Source organism: Tubulanus polymorphus, chromosome 5 (genome assembly GCF_964204645.1).
Source record: "Tubulanus polymorphus chromosome 5, tnTubPoly1.2, whole genome shotgun sequence".
Taxonomy (NCBI): Eukaryota; Metazoa; Nemertea; class Palaeonemertea; order Tubulaniformes; family Tubulanidae; genus Tubulanus; species Tubulanus polymorphus.
In genome coordinates, this window is record NC_134029.1 from 21,303,081 (window position 1) to 21,330,590 (window position 27,510).

Here is a 27,510-nt window from a genome sequence, read left to right on the forward strand (position 1 = left end):
TCGTTATACATAGAGGCAGCACTTGACGGTCAAGATCCGACCTCGAAGAACTTATGCTTAATTCAATTTAGTTAGCCACTTAGATAATTCAGATTTTGAAGTAACTGTCTTGAGATTGGAATTTTTCTCAATTTGTTTAGGCGTATGATATAGTTTTGATATTGCCTGGTTAAGAAAGTTGCCCGCGTAACGACCAGCAACCCGCGTGGAAAAAAGTGCTGCCAACAACAAACCATGTTGTTGGTGAAACCTAAACAAGCTATTTCTGAGTTCGAAATATCAAAGTAACACGATATGTTATTTGTGTCAATATTTGAAAGGTTTCGCGGCCGATCCGGATATTTGCGCGATCAATATAAAGTATCTGGATATTTTCGGAGCCACCCATCCGCCCCAAAATCCCAATAGATGGCATCAATTTCTACTTTATGAAAATTCTTAAGGATTTTTGCGATCTTTTCCTTAGAAAATTCATTCCGTGGCCACAAAAGCGGAATTAAGCTCTAACCACGGTTTCCCGATTCACGATGAGTGATTTTCGCAGCAAGAAGCGAATCGGATCGGGGCAAAAAAGCCGCACGAACAGTCGAGAAAATCTGCACAAATTGCAGAAAAGCCCTTCGTCTTCAACTTCATCTCTATCCAGCATCACCGGTGGCACTAATAACTCTAGAAATAGAAATGGCACCAAGGTAAAACTAAGAGTAACTTGCTGGCTTTAGAAAGTTGTGTCAATTTTGTCATGAAACATCATTATTGTGTCATTCCTTTTTACCACCGTGGTTCTAGTTGAATCAGTTACTTAAGAAATTTAAACAAATTTTGGCTTTTTCTCACGCGTTCACTTTCAGTCGAGCCGTCAGACGAATGATGATGTAGTTAGATCAATCGTAAAGGAAGAAGGGAGGACCGCCCGCAATTTAATTGCCTACAGCGTTCCTTTACAAGAAGAATCGGACAAAGGTACGCGATGCAACAACAGTGCGGTTGCTATGGCAGTCAACCCTCAACCCTAAATCATCTGACATTAGATTATTTTCCGCCCAAATCCAAAAAACCCGATTACAAAAATTAAATTCAGGGTCAAGTACTTTTGAATAGGCTTATCTCATTAAAAGTTTTTGCTCCCAAGGGTCCATAGGGGCCTATATCGACTTAAGCGTTCCCACTATACCCTGAAAATCCTGGAAAAGGGAATTATTGGTGATCAATAATTTTTCCAAAGGCTTGGAAAAGTTTTGAGAATTTAGGTTTCATGTCTAAAGCTATAGAAAGCTATGGAATTTCAGAAATTTGGTCTGAATAATAGTACCATCCGTAGGCCAAGTTATAGTATTTTCTGTTAAATTTCAATTCTGCCTTGGTGAGTAGGCCTATCAGCTTATACCTCATTTAAGTAGCAATAGAAATACGATTTTCGGCCTGAAAAAGGTATTGAAAATCAAAGACTTCAAATGATACAAAGCTCACTGATCTGACCTGTTTGCCGTGGCGTTTTTCTATTTAATAACGGAAATGTCTAATTTTCAGTTGGGAAAACAATGAAATTGTCAGCATCGCCTCGGAAATCATCGCAGCCAAATCTGAGGACGCGAAGTGCCGATCCGAGTACTCGTTTCGGTCGACAACGAAAACGCAGCGGACGAGATGAAACTCCGCCGAGTAAAAAAAACGAATCAGCCTCACGAAGATCGAGCGGGTCGGGCATAGGCAAAAAACCGGATCTTCGAGCGAGATATTGGGCGTTCCTGTTCGATAACTTACAGAGAGCAGTCGACGAGATTTATAAAACTTGCGAAGCGGATGAAAGTGAACTGGAATGTCGGGTAAGATATAATATATTGCGATGTCAATGCGGCACCGCTACTGTGGCAAGTGAGGATAATTCGAGGGGCGAGTTCACTAGTGGTTACTTTAACCATTTCAGTATTGCATTTTGAAAGCCTAAAAATCCGCTTCAATTTTCATCTGAATTCAACCAATATTCATGATGAATAACCCTTGGCCTGGTTTTATAGACTGAGGTATTAATTTCAACCCAGGGGTTGACTCAATTGAAAACAAACTGAATTAGCCCCAGGGTTAATGTTGATACCAGTCTATAAAACTGGGCCCTGGGTATTGTTGCGACGTCTGGTGCGTGCCTGTACATAATTTTGCATCTGAGGACCTGGAGCTGTTAACTTAATATGAGAAAAACATTTGTATTGCAGGAAGTGATTATGATGTTAGAGCGATGCACGCATGATTTCAAAACTTTGATACAGCGATTTCGTGTCATCAAAGAATTCGAAAACGCCGATGATGGGAAAAGGTAATTTTGTAGCGATTAAACTGAATCAATTTTCCGTATCGAAAATGGTCGTCGATTAATTCAACGACTATTAAATTTTCAGGCCGACATCTCTAGCCTGGGAACTGCGAAAAACTTCACCGGGAAAATCGTTAGTCGCGGCGAACGCGTCTCAGTCGTCTTTGATCGATAAACAACCGTCGAGTGCGGCTCAACGCGCTCTGAAATTCGCTTCATTCGAGGAGTGAGTATCGTAGAATCATACACATGTTAACACCAGGGGCCAGTTGCACAGTCGTGACTTAAGTCCAAAAGTGGTCTTCAATCTTAAAACTGGTCTTAAATTGTTAGGTTGGCTATAGAACAAAGTTGGTCTTAGTCCGGTCTTAAGTCTAAGCCATGACTATGCAACCGGCCCTGATTATAACTTTCACTCTTTTTAAGAGCTCAACTACTCCCTAAAATGTCAAAATATTCTCAATCAAAATATTCTCAAAATCAGAATAATTTCAAGTAAACTGTTTTTATTTCAAATTACTCTTATTTTTTGGTGCAAACTTTTACAATTTGAGATATCAGGTAGTCTTGTCTGACAAGCAAACAGTCTGCATATTAAGATAATTAAATGTACTCCAGTGCAAAACAATTTTTCTCTTAATCATACAGGCCTCATTACTTCTTGAACAACTGTGAAACTGATTATATGACAAAATATTCGTCATGATGGAATCTTCTTAATACCTAATACTGATAAAATCAGTTATTAAAACTAATCGAAAATGGGAAGAAAATATTTTAGACTTACAATTGAATGCTTGCACAGTTTCCTCAAATAGGAATGATATTATGATTAGATGAGTTGGTTTTGCTTCATTCTGTTAGATATCGATGATTTATTTGATATTTGCTTCAGGCGTCCGACCGATGACATACCCGCCGTACCCGTACAACGCTCGCCGAATGTCGTCTCCGGTGGAAACAGCTGGGCCGATCGAGTAAAAGGCATATCAACAACCCCACCCCTCAAGAAACAGCCTAATTCAGGAGATACTGAAAATGTTCCTGCGATTAACGATGGTAATTATAGTCTTCGCTTTCATTGAAAATAATGCAAAACAGATTTCGTCAATTTTGTTCACCTAGTCTGTCGCAAGTTACAATTTTGTGATTTCATTATAGGTCCAGTCGATATGGACGGATGGGAAACTGTACATAATCATAAAAAAGACAAAACGAAATCTCGAAATTCACCGGGACAAAAAATTGGACCGAGTCGACTTAAAAACAGCCGTGTAACTCCAAACAAACAGAATGCCGCCAAAGCGAACCAGTTGCGCCCGAATGGCGTACGAACATCAGGTGGACTTAATCGCAAAAAAAGTCCATCTGATTCGAATCTGCATAATAAAACAATCGGTTCATCTCAGTCGAACAAATCATCGACGAAAACTACCGACGATCGCGAACCGGAACGACCGGTTAAAAGCGAGCGCTGCATCGTAACCGCTTTAGAACAAGAACGTCTCGATAATAATAATGATATCGATTCTACTGTGATATCCGTCGACGCGGCGTTGGAGCAGACCGCCGAGCCGCAGTCGGAGAAGCGTAACGCGTGGGTCGCATCCGGTCGACAGCACTCCGACCCTGGGGCAGCACCCGCCGTTCAGAACGGCGGAGATGTCTTTGTCGCGGATGAAGATATCGATTTACAAATTCGCACTTTGCGTACGTTATCTGAGCCGGGGTTTAACGGTCATTGTGACGATTTAGACGAAAATGGTTTGGCATATACCGCGAGTAACGGAGCAGAAATAGCCGGAAATCTCACGGTTGACGACGATCAAACGAAAGATGAAGGGATGGGGAAGAAACTGAAGGTTAGGTTGTGTCTCGTTACTTTTCTTTTAATCCTTTCTATGCGTCTACACTGCATTGCGGTGTATAAATCGGTGATGGACTTTGCTAGTACACCGCACTGCGGTGTATTATGTAATTCGTAAACATCTTTATCTCTAACGAAAGATGGCAGCACCTGTCAAACACAGGTAGATATAAGTAACTAATGATACACTGCACCGCGGTGTAGATGCATTAAAGTGGATGCCTGTTATTTGATGCACTTGGCTGGGAATTTTTCAAAAATTTTCAAATCATCTCCAGCACTTTAGGGTATTAATTAGTCAGCACTGAAAGAGTTTTAATCAAAATTCCGGAGCTTTCTCGAGCGGCGAGATTCACGATTATTGTTCCTCTTATGAAGAGACCATGAATTAAAAAACTCAGCTGCGACCAGGATTCGAACACCTGTTCCCCTTGATTTTACGACACTGACAGCTTAAACCACTACTTTGGTATCTTGGCCAGTTTTGGAAAAAGTTCTCGGAAATTATTTCTTTTTACGGCTTCAGGTTATCGACGATGACGAAGAAGAGGAAGACGAAGATAATCGTTTGGAAGAGGAGCAAGAACAGGCGATACAATCGGCGATCAAAGAAGAGGAATCGTATCTGAAAGAAATCGAAGAAGAAGAGAATAACGTGATCGCTGCTTCAATTGTCGACGATGAACCTGAAAATGATGTAAGACTCAATAAAATTCAATAGTTTTGTCAATTTTGAAATTGGATTTTGTCCTCTCATTGTAACCATACTTGCAGTGTTACCCTATGAATACTCGGTACTTTTCATTCTTAATGTCTCTTTCAATACTCTGAAACTATTGATAAAAGAATGATTTCATTTTCAAATTTTGATTTTTGTAGGGTTCAGATCCTCTTGATTGGGAAGGGATACTCGCTGAAGATGAAGGTACGTAGATAAAGGTTGTTAGAAAAGAGAAGCGGTCGCGATAGGGTTCAAAATCATGAAATTGTCAACTGAAAAAATATACTTTGGAATTTGTAGCGCGACGAAATTCGCATGAAATTCTGACTTGGGGCGATCAGGTCGAGTCGGAGATGGACGATTCACGCACGCCGGGTCGCTGCGTTCACATGCACGAGAAACTGTCGTCGCCGTCGCGCAAACGTTCGATTCGCGAATCGCAAAAACGCCACGAAGAAAAACAAGCGAAAGCCGAGGAACTTCGAGAAAAACAGCAACGAGATAAATCGGAAAGACTGAAATATTTGTCTAATAAGGTGTGTTGGCTGCGTTTTTAACCATGTCCCTACGACTCCTTGGCTCCTGGAAAACTCCTTATGAACAGAAAATACTTTTAAAGATGCTTGAAACTCTTAATTTGGGAAAAATGCCCGAAACGTTTTTAAAACTCCTTCACAGGCAATTAAAAATTGTAGACTAGCCATAACTCGTCCTTATTTGGAAACAGAATTTGTTTTAACCCTAATGGTAACCATTAAGTGGTTACCTAAGTAGAAACAGTGTCAAAGAAGAAAATTTGATTACAAAATCACTGAATGAATGGTTTACCAAGATAAACCGGTCAGCGATTGTTCAGGAGGAGTCTATTGTAATGTAAGTCGGATATAAAAGTGATGCAGATTGCTTCCTCAAAATATGAAATTTTCTCCTTTTAAACTCTTCATAACCAGCAATGGCTAATCCGAGGGGACCCTGTTTAAGCTCAGTCCCGACTGTCGTCATGAATGGAAAAAACATACGAAATTATGGATAAAAAAGATAATCCTTTCAAGTGAACTAGGAGTGAATAGACTGATAAGCCATTTGTTTTATGCTGTGTTGTAGGTGGAAGAAGTGCGAGCGCATAAACTCGGATTAATGCAAGTGAAACGAGAAACGATGGAACAGAAATTAGCGAGAGCCGACTCGATCAGACGTATACAGATAAAAAACAAAGTGAAAAAAGCCCACGAAGAAGAGACGAAGGTATGAATTATACGAATTCTATTTAAGCTCCTGAAAGAAAACGCTGTAAATTTGTTCATCACAACTTGTTTTATTTCATCTTCAAGGCGAATGAGATTGCATTTATAAACAGTCTAGAGGCGCTTAACAAGAAACATGATATAATGTCGAAACACCAGGAATCGGAGGCCAGACTTCATGATATACAGGTACGATTTACCAGTAATGTCTCAAATTTGGATTTGTATTCTCTACTTGTTAACTCAAAATGTGTGTTTTGTATGATGTTTAGGAAGAAAGACAAAGGAAACATGAAGAAAAAGCAGCAATGGAGGCGAAGGCAGCTGTAAGTATGATAGTTTGTTCAACGCAAAGTTTCCTTCAGTTCACTGTTTCATTGAAGAAGCTAAATCTAATCGGATATCATTGCCCTCGTGATGGAGCGAATTATTGCTGATGTGATAGCCCTCGTGGCTGGGTTAATAATGGAAGCTGAAAAATTGATGCGCATTTTCTAATCGTCTCGATTTAGGAAAGACGTCGAAATATAGAAGCCGAACGAATGAATCGAATACAAGAAATTCAAGAAAAACGCAAACAGCGCGAGCAGGTCGTCGAGCAGAGACAACAGGAGAAAGAGAAGGAACGTTTAGAATCGGCGAAGGCTAAAGAGAAAGATCGCGAGCAGAGAATAGCGGCGTTAAACGCGCAGCAGCAAGCTCATATAGAAGAATTAAAGCATAAGATTAAACACAAGGTGTGTTCAATTTACTAGTCCTGATATTATCATCGAACACTGCTGCCATCTACCAGTGTTACAATGAATCAAATATGAACTTTTCGACAATCAATTTTATAGACTCTAATTTCTCTGTGTAAGGAGGTGGTATGTATTATGGCGATTTTATCCAGGATGACGCATGAAAAAGAATCGATAAGTCTTGCTTCCACCTCTTGCAGACTAAATTGGATCCAATTTCACAGGTGTGAGTTGGTTGACTCATTGAAAATGCCCTCATTTTAACCAAGAATTAATTCTAACTCACATTTGTGGAACTGGATCCTTAATTCTCGATGAACCAGAACAACCCTTGTTTCGAACTTCCCTCATCCTCGAATGAAAATGAAGTTTACCATTTTATTTTACGTCTTCGTTTCGTAGCAAGAAGAAAGTACGCGTCGGCATCAGGAAAAATTGGACGAAATTCGCGAGAAAGCGTTCGAAATGAGTTTGTTGCGCCATTCGACCGAAGATCACAACGAAGCTCCGAAACTGACTCCGTACGATAAGAAAAAACTCTGCCACGTCTGTAACGTTCTCGTAAGTTTATTAATTCATCAGGAATAACTTCATAATTTGGCGTCTAATTCTCAAAGGTCCCTACGACTCCTTGATTCCCTAAAAAGCTCCTTCAACATGCAAGATGCTTTAGAAGTGCTTGAAACTCTTTCCAAATGCCCGAAATGCCTTTGAAACTCCTTAATTTTGAGAAATAGACAATTTGAAATTTTTGTCTAGTTTGTTGTTGAAATAGAGTTAAGGTAATGTATAGGAGATAGACCCACTGAATGAATGGTTTATTGAGATAAACGGTACTGATTTAGGAGGAGTCTACAGTTATTGGGGTATGAAAGTGATGCAGACGCTTCCTCCAAATTTTGAAATTTTCTCCTTTAAAACTCCTTACATCGAGGAATGATTGATCTGTAGGAACCAAAGTCGACAAAAGTCGACAAAAATTAGAAAAGAAATTGGAAATATTGTTTCATAGGAGATGAATTTATGATTTTTTCCATGTATACCCGGTTTCATATAAATTACCCAGTTCAGTTTCATTAAACCTGAAAAAGCTCACATTCTAAATGAATCTAGTTTTTTACGTGTGTGTATTTTAGTTGCCGTCTGAAGTTCATTTGTTGAGTCATTTGCGAGGTAGACAACACCAACAGTCGATCCAGGACGGAAACTCCGGAAAGGACCTCTCGAAACAGGACATTGTAAGTGATGAAATCTTTCTTTATTACTTATATGTAAAATAAAACCTATTTCTATGGTAATGAAAGAGTAGACTGGGCCGATTCAAAGATGATTTTCTCTGTATTTTCAAATTTTGTTGCATTTTTTATTTCGTCAACAAAAAGATTATAGGGTTGCATTTCCACTGCCATCTGAGAATTTCAGAATTCTTGCTGAATTTTCCTGAACATTAATTTCGAGCTGACATCAGCCTTGTTTAGCTCTAGGCTACCCAGCAAATACCGACTGGGTATGGCTTCCGAGCCACCCCTGCTTGATCCGAACAAGATTTCATGATTGGAAATTATGTTTATTTTATCCAACCTTTTGATTTTATCGCGCCGTAAGTTCAAGCGAGTCGATCAAATTGAATTAAATATCGGGTCGTCAGTTCGGGCTCAAATTCGTCGAGATCGCGTTATCGTTCTACGTTTGAAGCGTTGCATGTTTTCGTTAGCGAGACGTCTCGCAACCTCGCGGCTACTTTTAAGATCTAAAACCTTCAATTCATTAGGTTAGCAAATGCGTCCAAATTGGATTAATTTGCATTCTTTTTGCCGTGGAAATGCAATTACGGGTGAGATTTACGCAGTGCCTTAGGTGAACTACTCGCCGACATATGGGGATCATTTTGTTACTGACACCAGTAGAACTGGACCATCAGTTTGTCCAAATTAAACATTTGAAGAATATGAAAGTCGATTTTGAAAACAATTTTTACGTTAAATTTTTTTCTTCAAATGATAATTACATTTCTATATATTTGATTTCTATAATTCCCTTTTCACTGTGATACCATGTGATACAACAGCGCTTTTTATTGAATTGGTATTATTACTCCCGGCCTATATCTCTTGACTCTAAATCTTCTTTCGCAGGAATCGTTCAATTTGAAGAACATAACGAACGCTCCGTTGGATCGTCCCGACCCGAAAGCCGTCTCCGACCGCGAGCGACAAAAAGCGCAGAAAAAACGATGCAAGAAGTTACGCCAACGGATGACGCAAAGGTAAGGGACAAAAAGATCTAGAAGCATAGAATAGATGAAGGAAAAAGCATGATTTTATATTATTATCAACTAGAAAGGAGATTTTGCTATAGAACAGGGCGGCCTCTTTCCTGGAAATTAGGAAAGAGTCGGGGAACTGTCAGAGAATTTTGTAACAAAGCTAAAAAATCAGGGAAAAGTCAGAGAGAGTTTGTTGAGATTGTAGGATCGCGCGTATAATCAAATGTTTCCATCTATGTCTTACATGTTTTGAGTGTGAAGTGAGAAAAGTTAAGAAAAAAGCAAATCAAATAAATGGCCACCCTGTACATTGCCCAGACCTTCAAGACTTAACTATAATGACCGCTAAAAAGGACGTACGTTTTAATTTCTATTACGCCTCGGGTAAATTGAACATTCAGCCTCGTGAATTTAAAAACAACGACTCGCACTCGCGCGCGCGCGCGTCTTGATTTAATCACTGAGCTTTCTCTCTCTCTTCCTGTCGGTTCTGTATTCCTAATACAATCGCCGGAATTTCATTTACGATTCAAAGCTTCGTAATTTGTCAGACATTACGGTGATTAGATTCGGTGCGCCGCTATCCGGTTACCCGTATTGATAACTCTACGTATCGGTGTAGTTTCTTACCCCCGTGATTAGATTGCTTATCACAATCTGCTCTACATATATCTGCTTTAACCCTTACGACTGTCGCAGAATTTCTCTCGAAACTTCAGTTGAGAAATTGGGCTAGGAAACTCATACGTCGAATGAGACCCGAATTTTTCATGGTTTCTAGCAAGTGCTGATTTACTTAGTGCTAAATTTTGAGAAAAATCTGTTGAGGCCCTAATTTGTGTTTACTTTTCTCACAAAAATGCTGAAAATGCTGACAGGAAAGCCACCTGAAAATGTTTCGTCATAGCATGTGTTATATTGGGATACCTCGTCTTGATCAAATAATAAGCCAACTAACCGTTGCTTCTGTGCAATTAACATGTCCTAGTGCATGAATGATATGAGTGATTTGACATAGGTTATTGTATTGCGTTGACAAATTGTGATGATCAGTTACGATGTCCATCCGCATCAAAATGCTGTCAAGTGCTTACTTTTGCTGCTACAAAACCATGTTTTTAATGAAGGAAGTTTTTCAACTTCTCGATAACTCGCTAATTAGTCAGCTATACGTCGTTCAGGATTGCGAAGGGTTAAATCTATCGGATCACGGGAGTCGTTCGGTGATGAAATGCGTCCTGCCACGGCGAACAATGGCGTCGGTGATGGATGTTCGGATTGTCTTTTATTTCGCGAACATTTCAACGAGATGAGATGTTCGCCGCGACGTCTTGAATATCTAATCGTGCACCTCGGTGTTGTTGCAGCGACGATGAATGTTTAACTTAGCGAATTAACTGAACGTGATTCTATTGTTTCGCGATCGACTCGCCGCGGACCTCGCCGATGAACGCGCCGGCGTTTTAGAATTCGTGACCCTCGTGTCTGTTCCTCGCGTGACTGGCCTTGCGCATTACGTTTTGAATTTTTGCCTGGTAGGAAAAAATGCAGAAATTCTCCTAATCCTTATTCATTATTTATACAACTCAGGGGCCAGTTCCGTGGTCATGGCTTAGACTTAAGACCAGTGTAAGACTATATCTTAGTTCTATAGCTAATCTAACAGCTTAACACCAGTCTTAAGATTTAAGACCATTTTTGGACATAAGTCTAGACTATGGAACCGGCCCCAGGGGTCAGTTCTTTATACAAAAATGGTCTTCAATCTTAGGACAGGTCTTAAGTTGTTAGATAATCTATAGAACTAAGATCGTCCCGGACTGGTCTTAAAGTCTAAGCTATGGCGATGGAACCGGCCCTTAGAGAGTATCTTCTTGTGATGCGGGATCCTCTATTTTCACTATCGCTTTTTGTCAAATTTTTTTGGTATCCCTGATTGCCTTTAAGTTTCTGTAATGAAAGAAAACCAAGGATAGAATGAAAAAAAAACATCTTCCTTTGTGAAATCAGAAATTTCTTTAATATCCTGTCTGGATAGTTTCATTTCCATTTTTGCGAAACATAAGATCTTGTACTCTCCGGATACTAGCGGATCAACTGCCGAAATTGAGCCGTGAAAATTCATAAACTGCATTAAATGTGTTTTATACAGTATTTTGTACAGAATTGCCTCCAAAATCTCAGGAATCTCGGTTGATTCATTGCCTGATTCTTCTTAGCTGCTCATCAGCCGTATGAATTCTAATGAATGGACCGAATGAATTAGTGGGTCGAGACTTGATGAACTGTTGTCATTAGTGATTGACACCGGTCTCCGTCTGTCCGCGTCGACGCGGCGACCATTTGTGTCATTGTTGATCTGATAGACTATGCGTCCTAACTCGGCTCGGAGCATCATCGGCGTGATAGAATAGATGGACTGTCAACTCGTGATCCTCCGTCGGTTGATATCGGTTAATATCTCTGACTAATGATCTGAATCAAGGTTCGAATCGCTTCCAACTTTCTCTACGTACTCCAACTAAAACAAGGCTCTTATATCAGCTAACTAGAAAAACTAATTAACGCTTTACACTAATTAAAGGGGTATGGTCGTAGTTTCTTGGAATATATTAATCTGTTAAATTCTTTCGACTATTAGTACATGTTAGTAAGTGTTAATGAGTTTATCTTGGATGTGGGTCGAACTTTTCAGTTTCATAAGGATGGCTTAGATTGCAGTCAAAGACCATCTCATTTCTAATGCCAATCTAACAACGTAAGACCAGTTTAAAGATTTATGACCAATTTTGGACATAAGTCGCGACTATGTAACTGGCCTAGGGCCCGTAATCATAAAGAAACCACTTACTATTTTACGTTATATAGAAATGTTCTATTTACATGATGAACTGGAGAAAGGTGAACATTTCCCTAGAGAATTCAATCTGGGGCCTTTTCTTAAGTCGAGACTTAAGTCCAAAAGAGGTCTTAAATCTGTAGACTGGTTAGCTGTAAGATTGACTATTGAACAAAATGAGCTTAGACTAGTCTGAAGTTGTTAGATTGGCTATAGAACCAAAATGAGCTTAGATTGGCCTTAAGTTGTAAGATTGGCTGTAGAAACAAAATGAGCTTAGACTAATCTTAAGTTGTAAGATTGGCTATAGAACCAAAATGAGCTTAGATTGGCCTTAAGTTGTAAGATTGGCTGTAGAACCAAAATGAGCTTAGATTGGACTTAAGTTTTAAGATTGGCTGTAGAACCAAAATGAGCTTAGACTAATCTTAAGTTGTAAGATTGGCTATAGAACCACAATGAGCTTAGATTGGCCTTAAGTCAAAGCGATGACTATTGAAGAAGTGGCCCCCGCCGGTCGTATTTCGTGAGATTGGTTCCACTTATTTCCGCGCTGATTAAGAATATACGCTATGCGTCGTTCAATGAATACGTTCGGCTCATCAACGACGATCATAATTTCGAAAACATCGCGTTTCATCACACGTTGTATTTGGTCAGTATAATCGCGTGCGAGATGGTTTTACGAGTTTATGAATAGACAGCCGCGTCTGCTACGTGTAATCCCGTAATCCTCCGAACGAGTCGACGCATATTTTATCGATTCGATTGATGTGATGAATTTTGCTAGCGTCGCGTATTAAACAGCATCGCAGGTACACAACGCCACTCACTACCCCTCCCCTCCACTCACTACCCCTCCACGCCGCTCGCTACCCCTCCCCGCCGCTCACTACCCCTCCCCGCCACTCGCTACCCCTCCCCGCCACTCACTACCCCTCCACGCCGCTCGCTACCCCTCCCCGCCGCTCGCTACCCCTCCCCGCCGCTCGCTACCCCTCCCCTCCACTCACTACCCCTCCACGCCGCTCGCTACCCCTCCCCGCCGCTCGCTACCCCTCCCCGCCGCTCGCTACCCCTCCCCTCCACTCACTACCCCTCCACGCCGCTCGCTACCCCTCCCCGCCGCTCACTACCCCTCCCCACCACTCGCTTCCCCTCTCCGCCGCTCACTACCCCTCCCCGCCGCTCGCTACCCCTCCCTGCCGCTCACTACCCCTCCCCACCACTCGCTACCCCTCCCCTCCGCTCACTACCCCTCCCCACCACTCGCTACCCCTCCCCTCCGCTCGCTACCCCTCCCCACCGCTCGCTACCCCTCCCCTCCGTTCGCTACCCCTCCCTGCCGCTCGCTACCCCTCCCCGCCGCTCGCTACCCCTCCCCGCCACTCGCTACCCCTCCCCGCCACTCGCTACCCCTCCCCACCGCTCGCTACCCCTCCCCCGCTCGCTACCCCTCCCCGCCGCGCGCTGCCGCTCGTTACATCTCCCCGCCACTTGCTTCCCCTCCACGCCGCTCGCTAACCCTCCCTGCCGCTCGCTACCCCTCCCCTCTGCTCGCTACCCCTCCCCACCACTCGCTACCCCTCCCCGCCCACTGCCAAGGCATAAATATTTACCAAAAACCCGAAATTTCAAACTTCGTAATCCAAATACATGTGGCAGAAAATAATGTAGAGACTAATTTCTTGATAAATGGCTTCATTTTTTGCTTGATTTGTAATTGACATTCCAAGAGGATGTCTGTTTTAGTAAATTCTATGTTTATATTACAGGGGACAAGAGTATGAAAAATCACTGGATGTAAAACTTCAAGTTCCCGACTCTGAGCATAAAGCAAAGTAAGTTCATATATACATCTATACGATATATAAGTCGGTAATTACGTAATTTGCAAAAATACTCAATAAATCGCTGTAGTACGATGCTAATTGTCTTTGATAGCGTTCATTCACAACCGTTCGAGAGTTTGATTCTGATTAGATTTCCTAAGCTAATCCTAAACGCGGACGATCAGCTCGTTCGTACCTCGCTGATGTCTGAATCTCGTCGCGTCGCGATTAGGCTCAGTGAATTAAACGGGAGTTTGAGTAGATAGCTTGTAGTTATTGTAGTTGTACGTCGGGCATTTAAACGTAATCGATCATTCTGATTTTCAGGCAATTGTAACTTTTTTTCACCGAACGCTATTACTATAATGCACTCCGAATGTCCTGCCCCTCAGTATAGTTTTTAAATTTGAGTGAAGGTTGTATCTTTTCATTGTAATGGCCCTGTATAGCGTCTTCCAAATATATATCAGGACCCGATTCGACGTTACTTTGTTAAGTTTTGACTTCAGAGTTAAAGACATTTCCAATATTCAGAGCCAAATTCTAATAAAAACAGTAGAACTGGGTTTTAGAACTTCAAAATACTTAAAAGATATGATCACATACATTAAGAGAGTGAATTTTATTACAAATCAAGATTTCAATGCTTTTATCGATATAATTCGGATTCTAAGCTTCCCGTACGCGCGCGCGCGGCCATCCTCTCCTCAGTCGAGCTGATCCGGATAACAGCTGGCTCTTCTCTAAAATCCACCTTCAGGGGTTGCGCGTCGGAAAATAATAGACTAGCAAAAATCATCGACGAAACATCGGATTAGATTTGAAAGTCGGTCGGTCGGGTATCGAACGGCGACGACGACGTTTTTCCACTTGATAACGGCGACGGTAATCAGATCAACGGCATCGCGACTTTTCATAAAGGCTCGTATTATCCGGTGAACGCGTAGTCGGCCGCGTCAGCTTACCCCACGCCGTCTGGGGACCGCGCGTAATCGCATGGTCGAAATTAAATTCCGTCGTCGACAAATTAATTTCGACAACGCCTCGACGCACGTCACGGTCGATTACGGCTCGAGCGGCCGGTCGCGAATTCACGTCGATATTACGCTCGGTTATCTGGCGACGTCGGTTTTTTTTTTTCATCGGCGCGCGCGTCCCGGTCGCGTCGCGTAAGCTCTGATCTCCTGCAGGGACGACTCATTATTGCCCTATTATGTTCACTCACGGTTGAGAATCGCGATTTCTCTAGCGAGTACTTGAATTACCGATCGACGACTGATTTCTTCTGTTCATCCCTTTACAACCATCATAAATTGATGAATTTCATCTACCACCTCGTGTAAATAATAGCTATTGTTTCAATCAGGGCCTACGCCATGGAGTCCCGGTATAATGATAAGAATTTTGTCGATCGTACAGCCTAGAAAAGATAGGGCACATTTACACTATTACTAGTTCGAAATAGGTCGTACCTAGAACGTGCCGAATTTAGAACGGGAGAAATCAAAGAGGCGTTCGCACACGCCTTGCTACAACAATGTTACAACGTTGCTACAATAAGTTACTTCAACAATAAATTAAAATTGGTACAGATGCAAAGTGGAATATATTCTGTAAAAAGTTTGATATAAGGAATATAAGATAATTTTATATAAATTTGAAAACTGCATGTTTTGTTCAACCTCTGGTGGGAATTTGGTGCATCTAATCAGGCTCGGAGAAATTCAGTTTTGAAAAAGTTGTGTGGCTTATTGGACACCCTGTTTTTTGGCTACCTATAGTTATCACTGGCCCCACGAGATGTTGCCATGAGTATTTGACCCCAAAATTTATATCTAAATGATAGGTTTTTTGATGAGATTTTTTGCTAGTGTCAAGGCTTGGTCAATTCTAGAATGGTCCAAATTTAGACCGTTCTAAATAACATAGCGCGAACACAGCTCTACCCTTCTAATTGTTTTATTTTCTACTGGTTATCTCAGGATTCAGAAGGTTCTGAAAGATTTGTGCAAATACGTCCAGCAGCAGAGCTCCGGTCCTTGGCCGCAAAACCGCGTTTCAGCGCTGGATCGAGCTCTCGGTGAAATCAGTCGCATATTGGAGAAAAAGGTAGTTGAAATATCAGGGAACAATTGCGGAGATAAATCTTAAGTAGGGACATAGCGTTTCGGTCTTTTAGAAAATGAACTAAATTCAATGTTGAAACGAATCAAATTATTCTTACGATTGTTACGACGAAGAATAATTGCTGAATTTCGACTGATTGTAAATGATTTGTTTATTTTAGGTAGCGGTGGATCAGAACACATTTCGTATTTGTGGCGGGATACCGATCGTGTGTAATATACTGTCCGTGATCGAGAATTCCAGTCTTACCTTGCCTCCCGTTATCCCTAACAAGTAAGTAAAGCAAAGTTGGAACATTTCTGTAAAATTCTACGATTTTTTCTTTGTTTCAATTTTATGCGATACGCCTTAAACATTTTGTTTGGTTTGTCGTATAGGTCGCTAATCCTGGCGTGTAACGTGCTTCGTTTTGCCTGTAAGGGATCGTATGAGAATTGCCATTACATGTTGTTCAGTAATAAAATTGCGTTGATTACCGACCTCCTAGCCCACCGCCTAGAGGTAAGATTTGACTAATTAGATCTTTTCTCATTGACATCGGATAAGAACATCCGACAGTGTTCTGTGGAACCTTGAATAAATAGATGAATGTCTACAGCGTTTAATGCATGTTCATTATTTATTTTGTTTTCGAGATTCAAATTTACTTAATAACATTTGGCATGGACAGAGCCATAAAGGCTCGCATACAGCGCATACAGAATTCAAATTCGAATAAAGCAGAGTTTTTCATTTCAATTCCTGTCTTATTCCGGTCTTTTACTTATTGAACTATTGTGTTATTTCGTAGATCTTGATTCCGGATCATTTCAACTCGTTGTTAGAGAGCAGCCTGAACAGTCTGTCGAGTTTGATGATCAAACTGCCCGATGATTCCGTCAGTACGGGATTGATGCAGGTCATATCGACGAGTTTGTCGTGTTTGGCGAAGAAGAACCCGACGGCGACCTCGAGCGAAGCGTCGGCCGAACGGATGACCGTCTCGGCGGACGCTTTCATTAACCGTAGTAACGATATCATCAGGTAAATACGACGTGAACAGTAACGGATGCAATAAGTTGTTTTCAATCACGAGATTGATTTATCATCAAATGAAAAATTTTATGGGAACGGTATTAAGATTCGGAATAAGTCTGCGTCAATTTGTTGATTATTTTTGCCAAACTTTCTCAAGGTACCTCGGTAAAATCGAGCCTTTTAATCAGTCAGAATATTTCGCACTTGACAGCGTATACAACTGCACTTGAGCGGAATTAGCGAATTCATACCCGAGATTGCTTACGCATGTTGCGCGTTATCCGATTGATGTTTACCGGTAATTGCTTTGTTTTACAGTTATTTAATCAGCGTCGGAGTCGTCGATAAGTTGCACCAGTATTTCAGCGGAGTTCGCGAACCAATCGACGACGACATACCTGCGTCAGACTTCCTCACCCATAGTCTCGCTCTACTCTGTTCGATGATCCGAGTTAATACTAAAAAGTATGTGACACTTTAAACCTGTTCAACTGTCAGAATCGACAAAATATCGACGGAATTTTACTCCCAATTCACACTGAGAACTTGTTAGATAATCATACAATCTTTAATTAAATCCACTTAAAACTTTGATACTCTGGATAATGTTTGAGCACTTACTTGTAAGCTTTCGCGTACTACTTATTATGGGAGCATTCATTTATTACGTAAATAATAAATAATTTTTCAACCCCCCTCCCCCTCTGTACGCAAAATCGGCCATTTTTTCATATACATTAAACATTACATTACGCAGTTGCACTGACCCCTCCTCTCCCCTAATGCGAACGTATTTAATGAATGACCCCTATCTAAAACCTGGATAGATGAATCTACATCAATGTCATACAATCTTGCTGATGTTAGAATTGATTACTTTTGCAGAAGTTCGAACGTTTTTGAGAAGAATTGTAAAATTCAAGACCCCACCCAACTGATCAGTACGTTCAGCGCGACCGAACTGTTCGGCATCGTATCGTTACTGTACGGCATGTTACTGCACGGTGACGCCCCCTCTAGGAGAGATACGGAATCACCTCCCGAGCTACCCCTTCATACGCTGAACGTGACGGTGAGCGCCATCAAAATGCTGAACTCGATGGCCGCCCTCGATTTGAATACATTCCAGGTAAGATTCACAATCTCGATTATTTCATACTGGATATAATGAACTATCGGCTATAACGAACATATTTTCTGGTCGCCTAAAGTTCGTCGTAACGAGGTTCCACTGTGAGAGTCTATAGCCGAAACGTTTCTCAAATACCGTATGAACCTTTCTCGAGAATTTGATATCTTTGGCTGAATTATTGTGGGATTTCTCTTATATTCATTTTACACTTGGATCTTCTTGATTTAATCTTTGAAGAATGTATTCGGAAAAAAAATTGGCTTGAATACAATTTTGATGATAATGGATTTTATATAATTTTTTAATTATAGAAATCGCTCGGCGAAGAAGGCACGTGGCTCGAATATCGTCATATATGTAGTTATTTATTGTGGTATTGTTCTCATTACCCGAGCAATGACGATCTTCAACACGAAATCATTTTGTGCGTCGGATATTTCACCGCTTTAAACCAGGACAATCAGGTAGATTTCTTGCCTTTCAAGTCCGTCCTTCACCTTTTCAGGCTGTTGATTTCTGTGTTAGTCGCTTAAAGTCTTGCCTTAGTTCCATTGTTTAAGGTTAATCTTTAAGATTAAATGACCAATTTATTTGACTCCAATTTAATTCGTTACTGTTGGATTCTCCTGAATTAGTGAATCTTAGTTCTAAAATTTGCGCCAGTCTTGGCTTTTTTTATTTACAAATGGCACTCAGGATTTCCTGATCACACGCGGCCAGTACTCAAAAATTATTTAGAGTTAGCCGATGGACGGTTGACATGGTGACAATTAAAACTTCATTATTATTTGCAGCCGCGCATAAGTATTTTGCCATCAGGAAGTGCTGACACCTTCAGGGCGAATTTCCAACTAAACTAACGTCGTCTACTCGTTCTCAGATGGCCCTCTATAAGTTGTATTGTTATTTTCGAGTTTTTACACGCTCTTAATGTGTCATTCTTCCCCATTAAAAAAAAGACAACTTTTCGAATGCTTGTATTGTGCATTAGACGAGTATACTTGACCGGCGTTCGAGCGATGCGCGTTCAGCGATCTGAACGACAACTTCACGTCAACATTTCCCGTACATCGCGACTTTTTACCCCATTAGAGTCGAGTTATAACAAGTTCAGTTCGTGTCTCCGAATCCAGCACAATTATGCTTGTATTATATAGGCCTATACGGTACACATGTAATTATAGCTTCATGTGGTAATATTCTTTTAATAATAATGATAATAAGTCTTAATTTCGTACAAAAAGTACAGACTACAGGACGAAAAAAAGAGAATACAAAAGTGCAAAAAAATACTCATTCAATTGGAAAAACGTATTTACACAATGAATTATTCAAGGACATAGATTCAAGCTACGTGTTGGCTACATGACTCAGCAGATATACAGCAATGGTTGATTAGGTCTTTCATCTCATATTTGCTAAATTGAAAGTCAGGGGATGGATGAAACAGTACGTAAACTAAGTCAAAAATATGCTGGGCTGCGCAACTGTGGGTTTAAATTCAACCCTTTACTAGTTATCAGACAGCCATTTTGATAAATTTTGTTACCTTTCGATAAAATATCTAAATGGCCTATTACATAGCGTGCTAAACTTGATCAATATCCACTATGGGTAAACATCGACTAGTTATTATCATTATTATTACAACTACCGTAATTTAACTTGCTGGTTCATTCATTTAACGTTTTGTTACATTGGTTGAATTCTAGTACCTACTACTAACATACGATTAATTATCACCTGACAATCCTCTAGTGGGAGGGTGGTCATCACCTGGCTGGGGGTATTATTCCTGGTACGAATTACCCGTGAACTAAGGCCCATCGTAGGCGTTACATTAGTTAAATCCTAAAACCGCCAAAATTAATTTTCACCGCACAATCCTCTAGAGTCCTGGGGGTCGTCACTTCTGGACTGTGGCTGTTGGTGGTATCATTCCTAGACCCTATGAAAATGACCCTACAGCGTGAAAAATCATTTTTTCGTCGTGCGGAATTTTCAGTAATATGAGATAGCGAAACTCTGTGATAGTGATACAATAAACAGTGATTATAAGGCCGAAAAATTAATACCTTGTTTCGTGACAAGGTATCGTTTTTGTTTAGCCTAATGTATAGTTTTTATACAGGTTCTGCAAATGTCTTAATGAATTACGACGATATTTTGTATATATTTTCAGTTATTCATTCAGTCTGGCCAGCCTCCGACCGTGTTGCAGCAGTTGTGTTCGTTGCCGTTCCAGTATTTCAGCGACCCGAAACTGATGAACATACTTTATCCGACCCTCATCGCCTGTTGCTATGACAACTCGGCCAACCGTGCCATTCTCGAACACGAGCTCAGTTGTGAATTGTTGGCGAACTTTTTGGAGGTGCGTATGTATGGTAGATAGGAAATAATTGAATTATCGCTTGCTCGATGCGTAACACGTAACCTTATGAATTCTTTACTGATGGAGGAACTGTAAGCATGTTGGTTATAAGAGGTTCGCAACTTTGACGATTCAGCGTAAAGAAGGACACGCGATCGATGGTTCGCGGCTTGTAAGATTTTTGTTGAAGGAATGAACCGGTCTTAAGTGAGAAACACGTTCAAGTAAAACATCTAGGTCATATATTTGTTTATTAGAACATAGCGATATTCAGTGCAGCGATATATATCCACCGATGAATGTGGATTTCATATAAGCGGCTATCGCAGAAGCGTTTTTGCCAGTGTCGGATTAGGACCGCCCCAGCTGTTCGCATCAGCGTCAAATGAGTCCGTGTATGTTTGACTTAAGCACGGGTCAAATTATATCCGGTGATCGCTAATTCTTGGTTCTGGAAGTGACTCACCTCACTCGTTTTGATAGTATTTTAGTGTTGAGTGAGTGGTTTACTTGTAAATGCAGTTATAACAGGGTGGCCACTTAGCTGGAAATCAGGGAAAAGTCAGGGAATTTTCTAATCTTAAGAATAGTCAGACAATAGTCAGGGAATTTTGTAAAAAGCTAAAAATCAGGGAACAGTGCAGGCAATTTGTTGATATTGCTACCGTTATATCGTGCGTAAAATCAAACAGTTTCTGTGAATGTGTCACGTACGTATTTGATCGTGTTAATTGATTGGATTCTTAGCAGATCTGGAAAAACAACGTGCATGCCAGGGAAAAGTCAGGGGGAAAAGCATGTCAACTTAAAGTGGCCACCCTTTATAAGCCACAGGTCTAGTCCGGGTCAAATCATCCCCACGTGAAACCATGGCTAAAGAAACCATGGCTAAAGAACGTACAACTTTCATATTAAGTTTCTTGGAAGGATAAAAGTTCTGTTACGAGTTGAAACAGGATAGAGTGGGTGACTGGCTGAAACGACGCGAGTTGATCAGGAAATCTCACACACTCGTCGATAGGTTGACGCGGTACATACGAAATCCTATTTTCATTGTTAGCGCCACCGCCCGCACTCTCCCTTTCTCTTCATCTGAGAAAACAGGATGAAATTTATGAGATTTTGATGAGGACACACGAACTCACTCACTCACTCGAGTCGAATCTCACTGGTGATGATTTACACAATAACGCAAACAGCTCGGTATTGTTCATTGATGAAAAATCATGGCGCAATACGACGTGTTTCTCGTCGTAAAGATTACCGACCCCGGCTGCGAGCTTCGTAATTATCAATTTTGAAATTTACCTTCGTTTAAACGCGTTGTTTATTTCGAAGGCTTTCACCGAGCTTCTACGATGTAATTACGGTATAATTTCGTTTCTGAAAATAAGAAATAATTGATGGTTTATACGGAGTACAACTCATCTGGGATGCTTCAGTCATCTGTGTACCGTACTATCACTGATTACACAGCTCCGTGGTTAATGTTGATTCTATTTCTGCATTTGTCGAGGGATAAATTTTTTAGTATTCGAATTAAATGTTGATTTCAATTTATTTCGATAATTCAGTCACTAGGAATAAAAAAGATCATATTTTCGGTTTTCTTAAAGCTTTTTCGATATCCCGAGCTGTTTTAAGAACCTAGGATCGGAGATACCGACGTAAATTGTTGGCGCCTGTTCGTCGCGGTCCGCCGCGGTAGAGATTAATTCTAAACAGTAACTCGATCAAATTGTGATTAATATTGAGCCGGTATTTCTGTAGCATCTGGTGTAATATTTGCTCTTCGGCGATTGTTTTAACGTTAATCATCTTGACCTAAGGTTTCGATGTTTGTCGAGTGTACTCCACCCATATGCCCCGACAATTCCTGCTTTATCCCGCGCGGCGTTCCGGGTGTGATTAAATGTCAACAGGGTTTGTCTCGTAGCGGTTATTACAACGAAACAACGAAGATGAGGTTTATGAACGGAATATGATGGATATTTGAGCGTTCCGTGTAGATGTTACGTATGGAGAGGTGATAGCTGATGAACATCGCTTATGAATTTCATACTGAGCCATCATTTCATGTCTCATGACTAAACCAGGGTGGCGACTGACCTGGAAAATCAGGGAAAGTCGGGGAATTTGACAAATTTTACCAAAAAGCAGGAAAACTCGGGGAGTTTGGATAATTCTATTGACTACATGTTTCTTTAAGGAAACGAGATTCAATGAATTGTAACATTCTAAGCCTAGGAATTTCTCCGATTCACTCAAATGAATTGTGTAATCACATGGAAAAATCAGGGAATTTCTAAATGGGCGGAAATTAGCCACCCTTTAAACGACAATAATAATGCCGACAGATGATTACTATGATGTATCTTCTAAAGAAATATTAATCATTTATCGTGAGCTGTGATGTATGGGGGGGGGGAAGGGGGGGAGGTAGTGTGAAGTTGAAAAGTTAATGGGTTAGCGAATTTCGTATAGATCCTTTATTCAAGACGAGAAGTTTTATCTTCAGGTGGGTGTCAGACTTTGTGTTATTCAACACGGCGGTAGTAGTTTCCGCTGGGCGTCTCGCTCGACGTACAGAAGTGCCCGTTTGTAATTCGATACCTCATCACACGCGGCGTCGCGCACTTTCGGTCTCTTCTTACTGCGCGAATACGAAGTCACGAAATGTCACCAGACGCGGCGGCACATTTTATGCGCGAAGCTTTTAGTATAAGTTCCCGGCGTGTTTAGCTTTCTGATCTCGGCACCGATTATAGATACTGTTTAAATGCACAACTGAATTCTGAATTTAAGATTATATTTAATCGAGGCGTGGAAGTGTTTGTCACGTTACTTCTCTTAAGTCACGACGCGTGCCGTGGTCTCTGACCGTCAGATTTGACGTACAAACCTGGCAGGGTCCCCACGACGCTACAACGTCATTTCTTGATTCTTTGAAAGCTTCTAGACGGAAAATGCGTTTTAAGTGAGCTTGAAACTCCTTTAATTTTAAAACTCCTTAATTTTTTTTAGAAATAGGCAATTTGGAATTTTTGTAGTACAGTTCGGTTCGGTACAGTTTGGACCAGGGGCCGGTTCCATAGTCAAGGCTTAAGTCCAAAAGTGGTCTTTAATCTTAAGACTGGTCTTAAGCTGTTAGATTAGCTATGTTACTAAAAAGTCTTAGATTAGTCTTAAGTCTAAGCCATGATTATGGAACCGGCCCCAGGATTTTTTTTTTTTACCCAATTAGGTGGTCACCTTAGAAACCGGATTTAATAGCATAAAGGATAAAGTTTTGCTTAAAAAACCACCAAACAAGATAAACAGTACTGATTTAGGAGTCTACTGTAATTAGGACATGAAATTGATGCATACGCTTCCTTAAAACTCCTTGAAAACTCCTTATATCCCGGAATGGCCGATCTGTATGGACCGAGCACTGGGAATATCCTGTATGCGTAGAATGTCCAAATGGCATTAACATTTTGCAATGTTCATAAAAACAATAAGAAAAGGCATTAGATACATCGGACAAGATTTTATTTCAGTAATTTCTACCTATACTGCGGACAGGTATTGGCTCGTAGTTTTAACAAGATTGATTAAGATTTTCGATGGGGGAATGCGATCTTTCCGTGGGTCGTAAAAGAAGAATTTCGTCCGCGCTTAAGGACTCGAATCATTGTTAAAGGAGGACGTTTGTAAAAACGTTTCTCAGACGGCCGATGAAATTGCGCGTAATCATCCAATCGTAACGTTACCGGTAATTACGGACGTTTCTGCGTAAATGGCCGTCGAAGCGGCGAGGTAAAATCGCGCGTCCACGCTGTTAAAACTACCGTACGAACCGATGATTACCGCGACGTACGGATTACTGGTCTCTCGCGAGTCGTCGACGCGACGTTAACAATTTCGTAGCGAAAATCACCGGTGTTACCGAGTCCGTGTTTGTTTAATTGCGTATTTTTCGTTGATTCGATTGTTGTAATCAAACGGGAGGCAGTTCCGTTAGTTTCTGCCCCGGTAATTCGCGCCGAGTTTGATGGCTGAAATTGGACAATCTGTATTTGAAAAATTTCTCATTGTCGTATTAATGATATTACTGGCATTTTATTTACAAAACCACTTAATTTTGTCTGGAACAGTAAGCTGGTGTATTAAAGTTCCCAAAATCTACGATTAAACAAGCATTTTTGGATAAGGCCGACCATTCACACATATGCCTAATGGGCCCATCCCTGTTTGACTATGGCGAAATTTGGCGCAACCAAAACCCAACCAGGCCTGAGCCAAATTTTAGCATGGGTCAAATTATTTCGCGTGAATGCTTACTGGTTGTGGAAGTCTCACTTGCCTCACTTGCCACAGCATTGTTTAGTATTGAGTGAGTGGTTTTTGTGCGAACGGGCTAAATTTGACACTGTGTGTCTGATCTGGGCCAATTTAACTGGGGCCAAATGGGTCGCCATGTGATCGTGACTATTGTCTCAAATGAATGTGTAGCTTCTTAAAATCACTTGCACTGCGCAGCCTGTTCACAGTTGTTCAACTTAAGAATCGATGTTTCAAAAAGTTTTTGTTTTCCAAACTCCGATGACATTTAGACGCGTCTTTCAGCGCGCGTTACGACGCGCGCGCAGCCGGCGGCGGAATTTTTACGTCAGATTTTCTCGATTCTAACGGCCCCCGAGGCGTATCCGATTGATCTTCGATGATAATTTCGAACCGGTAGGATAGGATCGCCGCGAGGGTTCGTAAATATAGCCTCACTTTACTTACACCGACACCATTCACCAATTAATAAGAATTGTTCTAACCATTAAGGCACGTATACGGTCGCCCCGAGGCGCTATTAGGTGCGCTGATAAATTCAATTTGCGTAACATTTCCCGATCATAAATATATATCTACTATATTCGATCGTTATCGATATGATATTCGTGAATTCGTTTAGACGCGTCGCTTTCATTCCCATCGGCGAAATGATCAATATCGAATATCAAATACTTTGCGAGTCTAAAGTCATTCTATTCTGCTTCCTCGTTGCTTTCTAGTTCGTATTTGTGCTCTTGCCGTCTTCTGCTGCTTACCTGACTCGTACTTTTTCAGTCCGATATTATTTTACCCGTAGAAAGTTGACAACTGCTCTATACCAACTTTCCCAACTACTTCAGATCAGATTTTTGAATTTTAGGAGTGCACACATTGATCGTATTGTAACTCAACCGAATAGGGTATGATTACGTATGAGTTGGTGATTATTCAAAAGCTACCTTCGATTGGTTACCTGATTATCTCTGCAAACAACTACGAAGATGAGTGAAGACACAATAAGATGAATGTACCAGACAAAATCCCATAATAATTCAGCCAATGATGATTAGTTAACGAGCAATCTTTCCTATTAGCCATCATCAGGAGCAGCATTGGTAGTATATACCTGATGATCTTTCGCATTTCTTGCTCTACCCGAAAACATCGTCATGAACCCGATTTTGAATTATTCAAAAAGTACTCCCAAAAATATACCTGTTCACTGGATTATATTGAAGCACCTTTTAACATTGAATCAGTTGAATTGGCCGAGATATTATTTCATCATCATCATCATCATCATCATTATACCTATGAAATAAAATCTAGTTTATATCGAAATGCAAGGCAACAATCTACGAAATTTTTATCAACGAATTCTACCAAGCAAATGTAGAAAGATTATTTGGAATTTTTTCAACTTGTGGCCTTTTTCTGGAACTGGAGCGCGTACTGCAATTCGTTGGCGATATCCGATTGCGACGTCAATTCGTTCGAGTCCATCATAATTTAGATAATGATAAAAATTAGCCAATTTACCCGAAAGTTGCGCAAGAGTCTAATGGGTAAAGAATCGTTTCTTTTCATCTCTTGGCGACGACGTTGTTTTGACAGGTTGACGTATCATCAACTCGTCGTCGATTGAACCTCGACTCTTAATGACCGTTATCTGGTATTCGCGCTTCCGTGCGACGCCGACGACGCTGTCATATTTTGACAAATATTCTTTAGTTTCGGTTTCAATCTCGAAGTGAAACATCCTGCCATTTTTCATATCGAAAAACGAACGAGAGAAAGAGAGGGAGGCCGCGTTGTAGGGTATACCGCGATCGTGCTGATGACCAGATATCCTGTATCGGACCATTTTTCATCGCGAAATTGTCGTTATTCAGACGCGATTTATATTAATTTGTCGTCGAATGCGGACAAGATTTTCGTGATAAATACGACTTTACGATACTATATCGTGCGCATGTATATCGGCGATAATTGATTTCAATTCGTTTTTATCGCCGATAGTAACATCCTAGCTACTTCAGCGTCTTACTGTTACATTAACTGAGTTTCCCAAACTTCGACTTCAACAAAACATTTGACTCATCACTGACTCTATCTGTACTTTGAATTTCGATTTCAAAATCGAATCCCCTGTTGCGTTCCTCCTGTCGGTGTGGTCAGTTTGTAAGGGACACCAAATTAGACCAAATCTACCAATCACATGAATAACCGGACCAATCTCTATTCTAAGATAAGAAAAATTCTCATTTTTCATCGAAGAACAGAATCCAAGTTAGTCCTTTACACTCTGTATTGATTAGCCCTGTGTGTCGCTTCAGGTGACAAGCCCTTCTCATATCGGCCCTTTGATATCCATTCCTTTTGCTGATTTGGACCAAACGTCATATTGTTGAAAAGTTGTTTAAGTAGAATTATATCGTTCCCATATTGACCTAAATTTTTGACTCGTTTAGAAAAAAAGAAGACCGCGTTAATTGAGTTTGCCGTACTTCATAATTTCTGTCTGGCTTATCAGTCCGATAAAGTAATTAGCGAAGTTCTCCTGTCAGCGCACACTACAGTACACGACTCACGAGATATTTATCGTTTATCTATGAAATTTAATTAAATTAGTCCGGCGTAGGTAAGGCCAAAATGCTTCAATATTCAGACGTTTGTTTCTCGCTGATTTGATAGGATCGATGTTACGATTCATCGTTTCATATGTATCTATA

General features: G+C 40.8%; 2 protein-coding genes across 3 annotated transcripts in view; both read left to right on the forward strand.

Annotated features, from left to right (window-relative positions):
* Positions 1–440: 440 nt before the first annotated feature.
* LOC141906312 (S phase cyclin A-associated protein in the endoplasmic reticulum-like) lies at positions 441–3,396 on the forward strand. The gene is made up of 6 exons (XM_074795559.1): positions 441–692; positions 852–963; positions 1,531–1,826; positions 2,214–2,314; positions 2,397–2,537; positions 3,207–3,396. The coding sequence occupies exons 1-6, from the start codon at positions 528–530 to the stop codon at positions 3,394–3,396; spliced, it is 1,005 nt and encodes a 334-aa protein (XP_074651660.1). The 5' UTR covers positions 441–527.
* LOC141905092 (S phase cyclin A-associated protein in the endoplasmic reticulum-like) overlaps positions 2,491–27,510 on the forward strand; it is a 42,741-nt gene continuing 17,721 nt past the window's right edge. For both annotated transcript variants that reach the window (XM_074793844.1, XM_074793845.1), the window contains exons 1-22: positions 2,491–2,537; positions 3,207–3,370; positions 3,473–4,173; positions 4,705–4,875; positions 5,058–5,103; positions 5,200–5,435; positions 6,004–6,144; positions 6,231–6,332; positions 6,416–6,469; positions 6,656–6,880; positions 7,286–7,444; positions 8,020–8,121; positions 9,019–9,149; positions 13,764–13,829; positions 15,803–15,929; positions 16,108–16,220; positions 16,325–16,448; positions 16,738–16,970; positions 17,283–17,429; positions 17,850–18,093; positions 18,408–18,560; positions 20,279–20,470. In XM_074793844.1, the coding sequence (XP_074649945.1) occupies positions 3,484–4,173; positions 4,705–4,875; positions 5,058–5,103; positions 5,200–5,435; positions 6,004–6,144; positions 6,231–6,332; positions 6,416–6,469; positions 6,656–6,880; positions 7,286–7,444; positions 8,020–8,121; positions 9,019–9,149; positions 13,764–13,829; positions 15,803–15,929; positions 16,108–16,220; positions 16,325–16,448; positions 16,738–16,970; positions 17,283–17,429; positions 17,850–18,093; positions 18,408–18,560; positions 20,279–20,470 (3,456 nt within the window). In that variant the 5' untranslated portion in view covers positions 2,491–2,537; positions 3,207–3,370; positions 3,473–3,483. The remainder of the gene's footprint in view (positions 2,538–3,206; positions 3,371–3,472; positions 4,174–4,704; positions 4,876–5,057; positions 5,104–5,199; positions 5,436–6,003; positions 6,145–6,230; positions 6,333–6,415; positions 6,470–6,655; positions 6,881–7,285; positions 7,445–8,019; positions 8,122–9,018; positions 9,150–13,763; positions 13,830–15,802; positions 15,930–16,107; positions 16,221–16,324; positions 16,449–16,737; positions 16,971–17,282; positions 17,430–17,849; positions 18,094–18,407; positions 18,561–20,278; positions 20,471–27,510) is intronic.

Bases quoted from the DNA above. Each gene is read 5' to 3' on its own strand.
- LOC141906312 (XM_074795559.1), top strand. From the start codon at position 528: ATGAGTGATTTTCGCAGCAAGAAGCGAATCGGATCGGGGCAAAAAAGC. The intron at 964-1,530 runs GTACGCGATGCA...TCTAATTTTCAG, and splicing joins ACAAGAAGAATCGGACAAAG to TTGGGAAAACAATGAAATTG. The intron at 2,315-2,396 runs GTAATTTTGTAG...TTAAATTTTCAG, and splicing joins AACGCCGATGATGGGAAAAG to GCCGACATCTCTAGCCTGGG.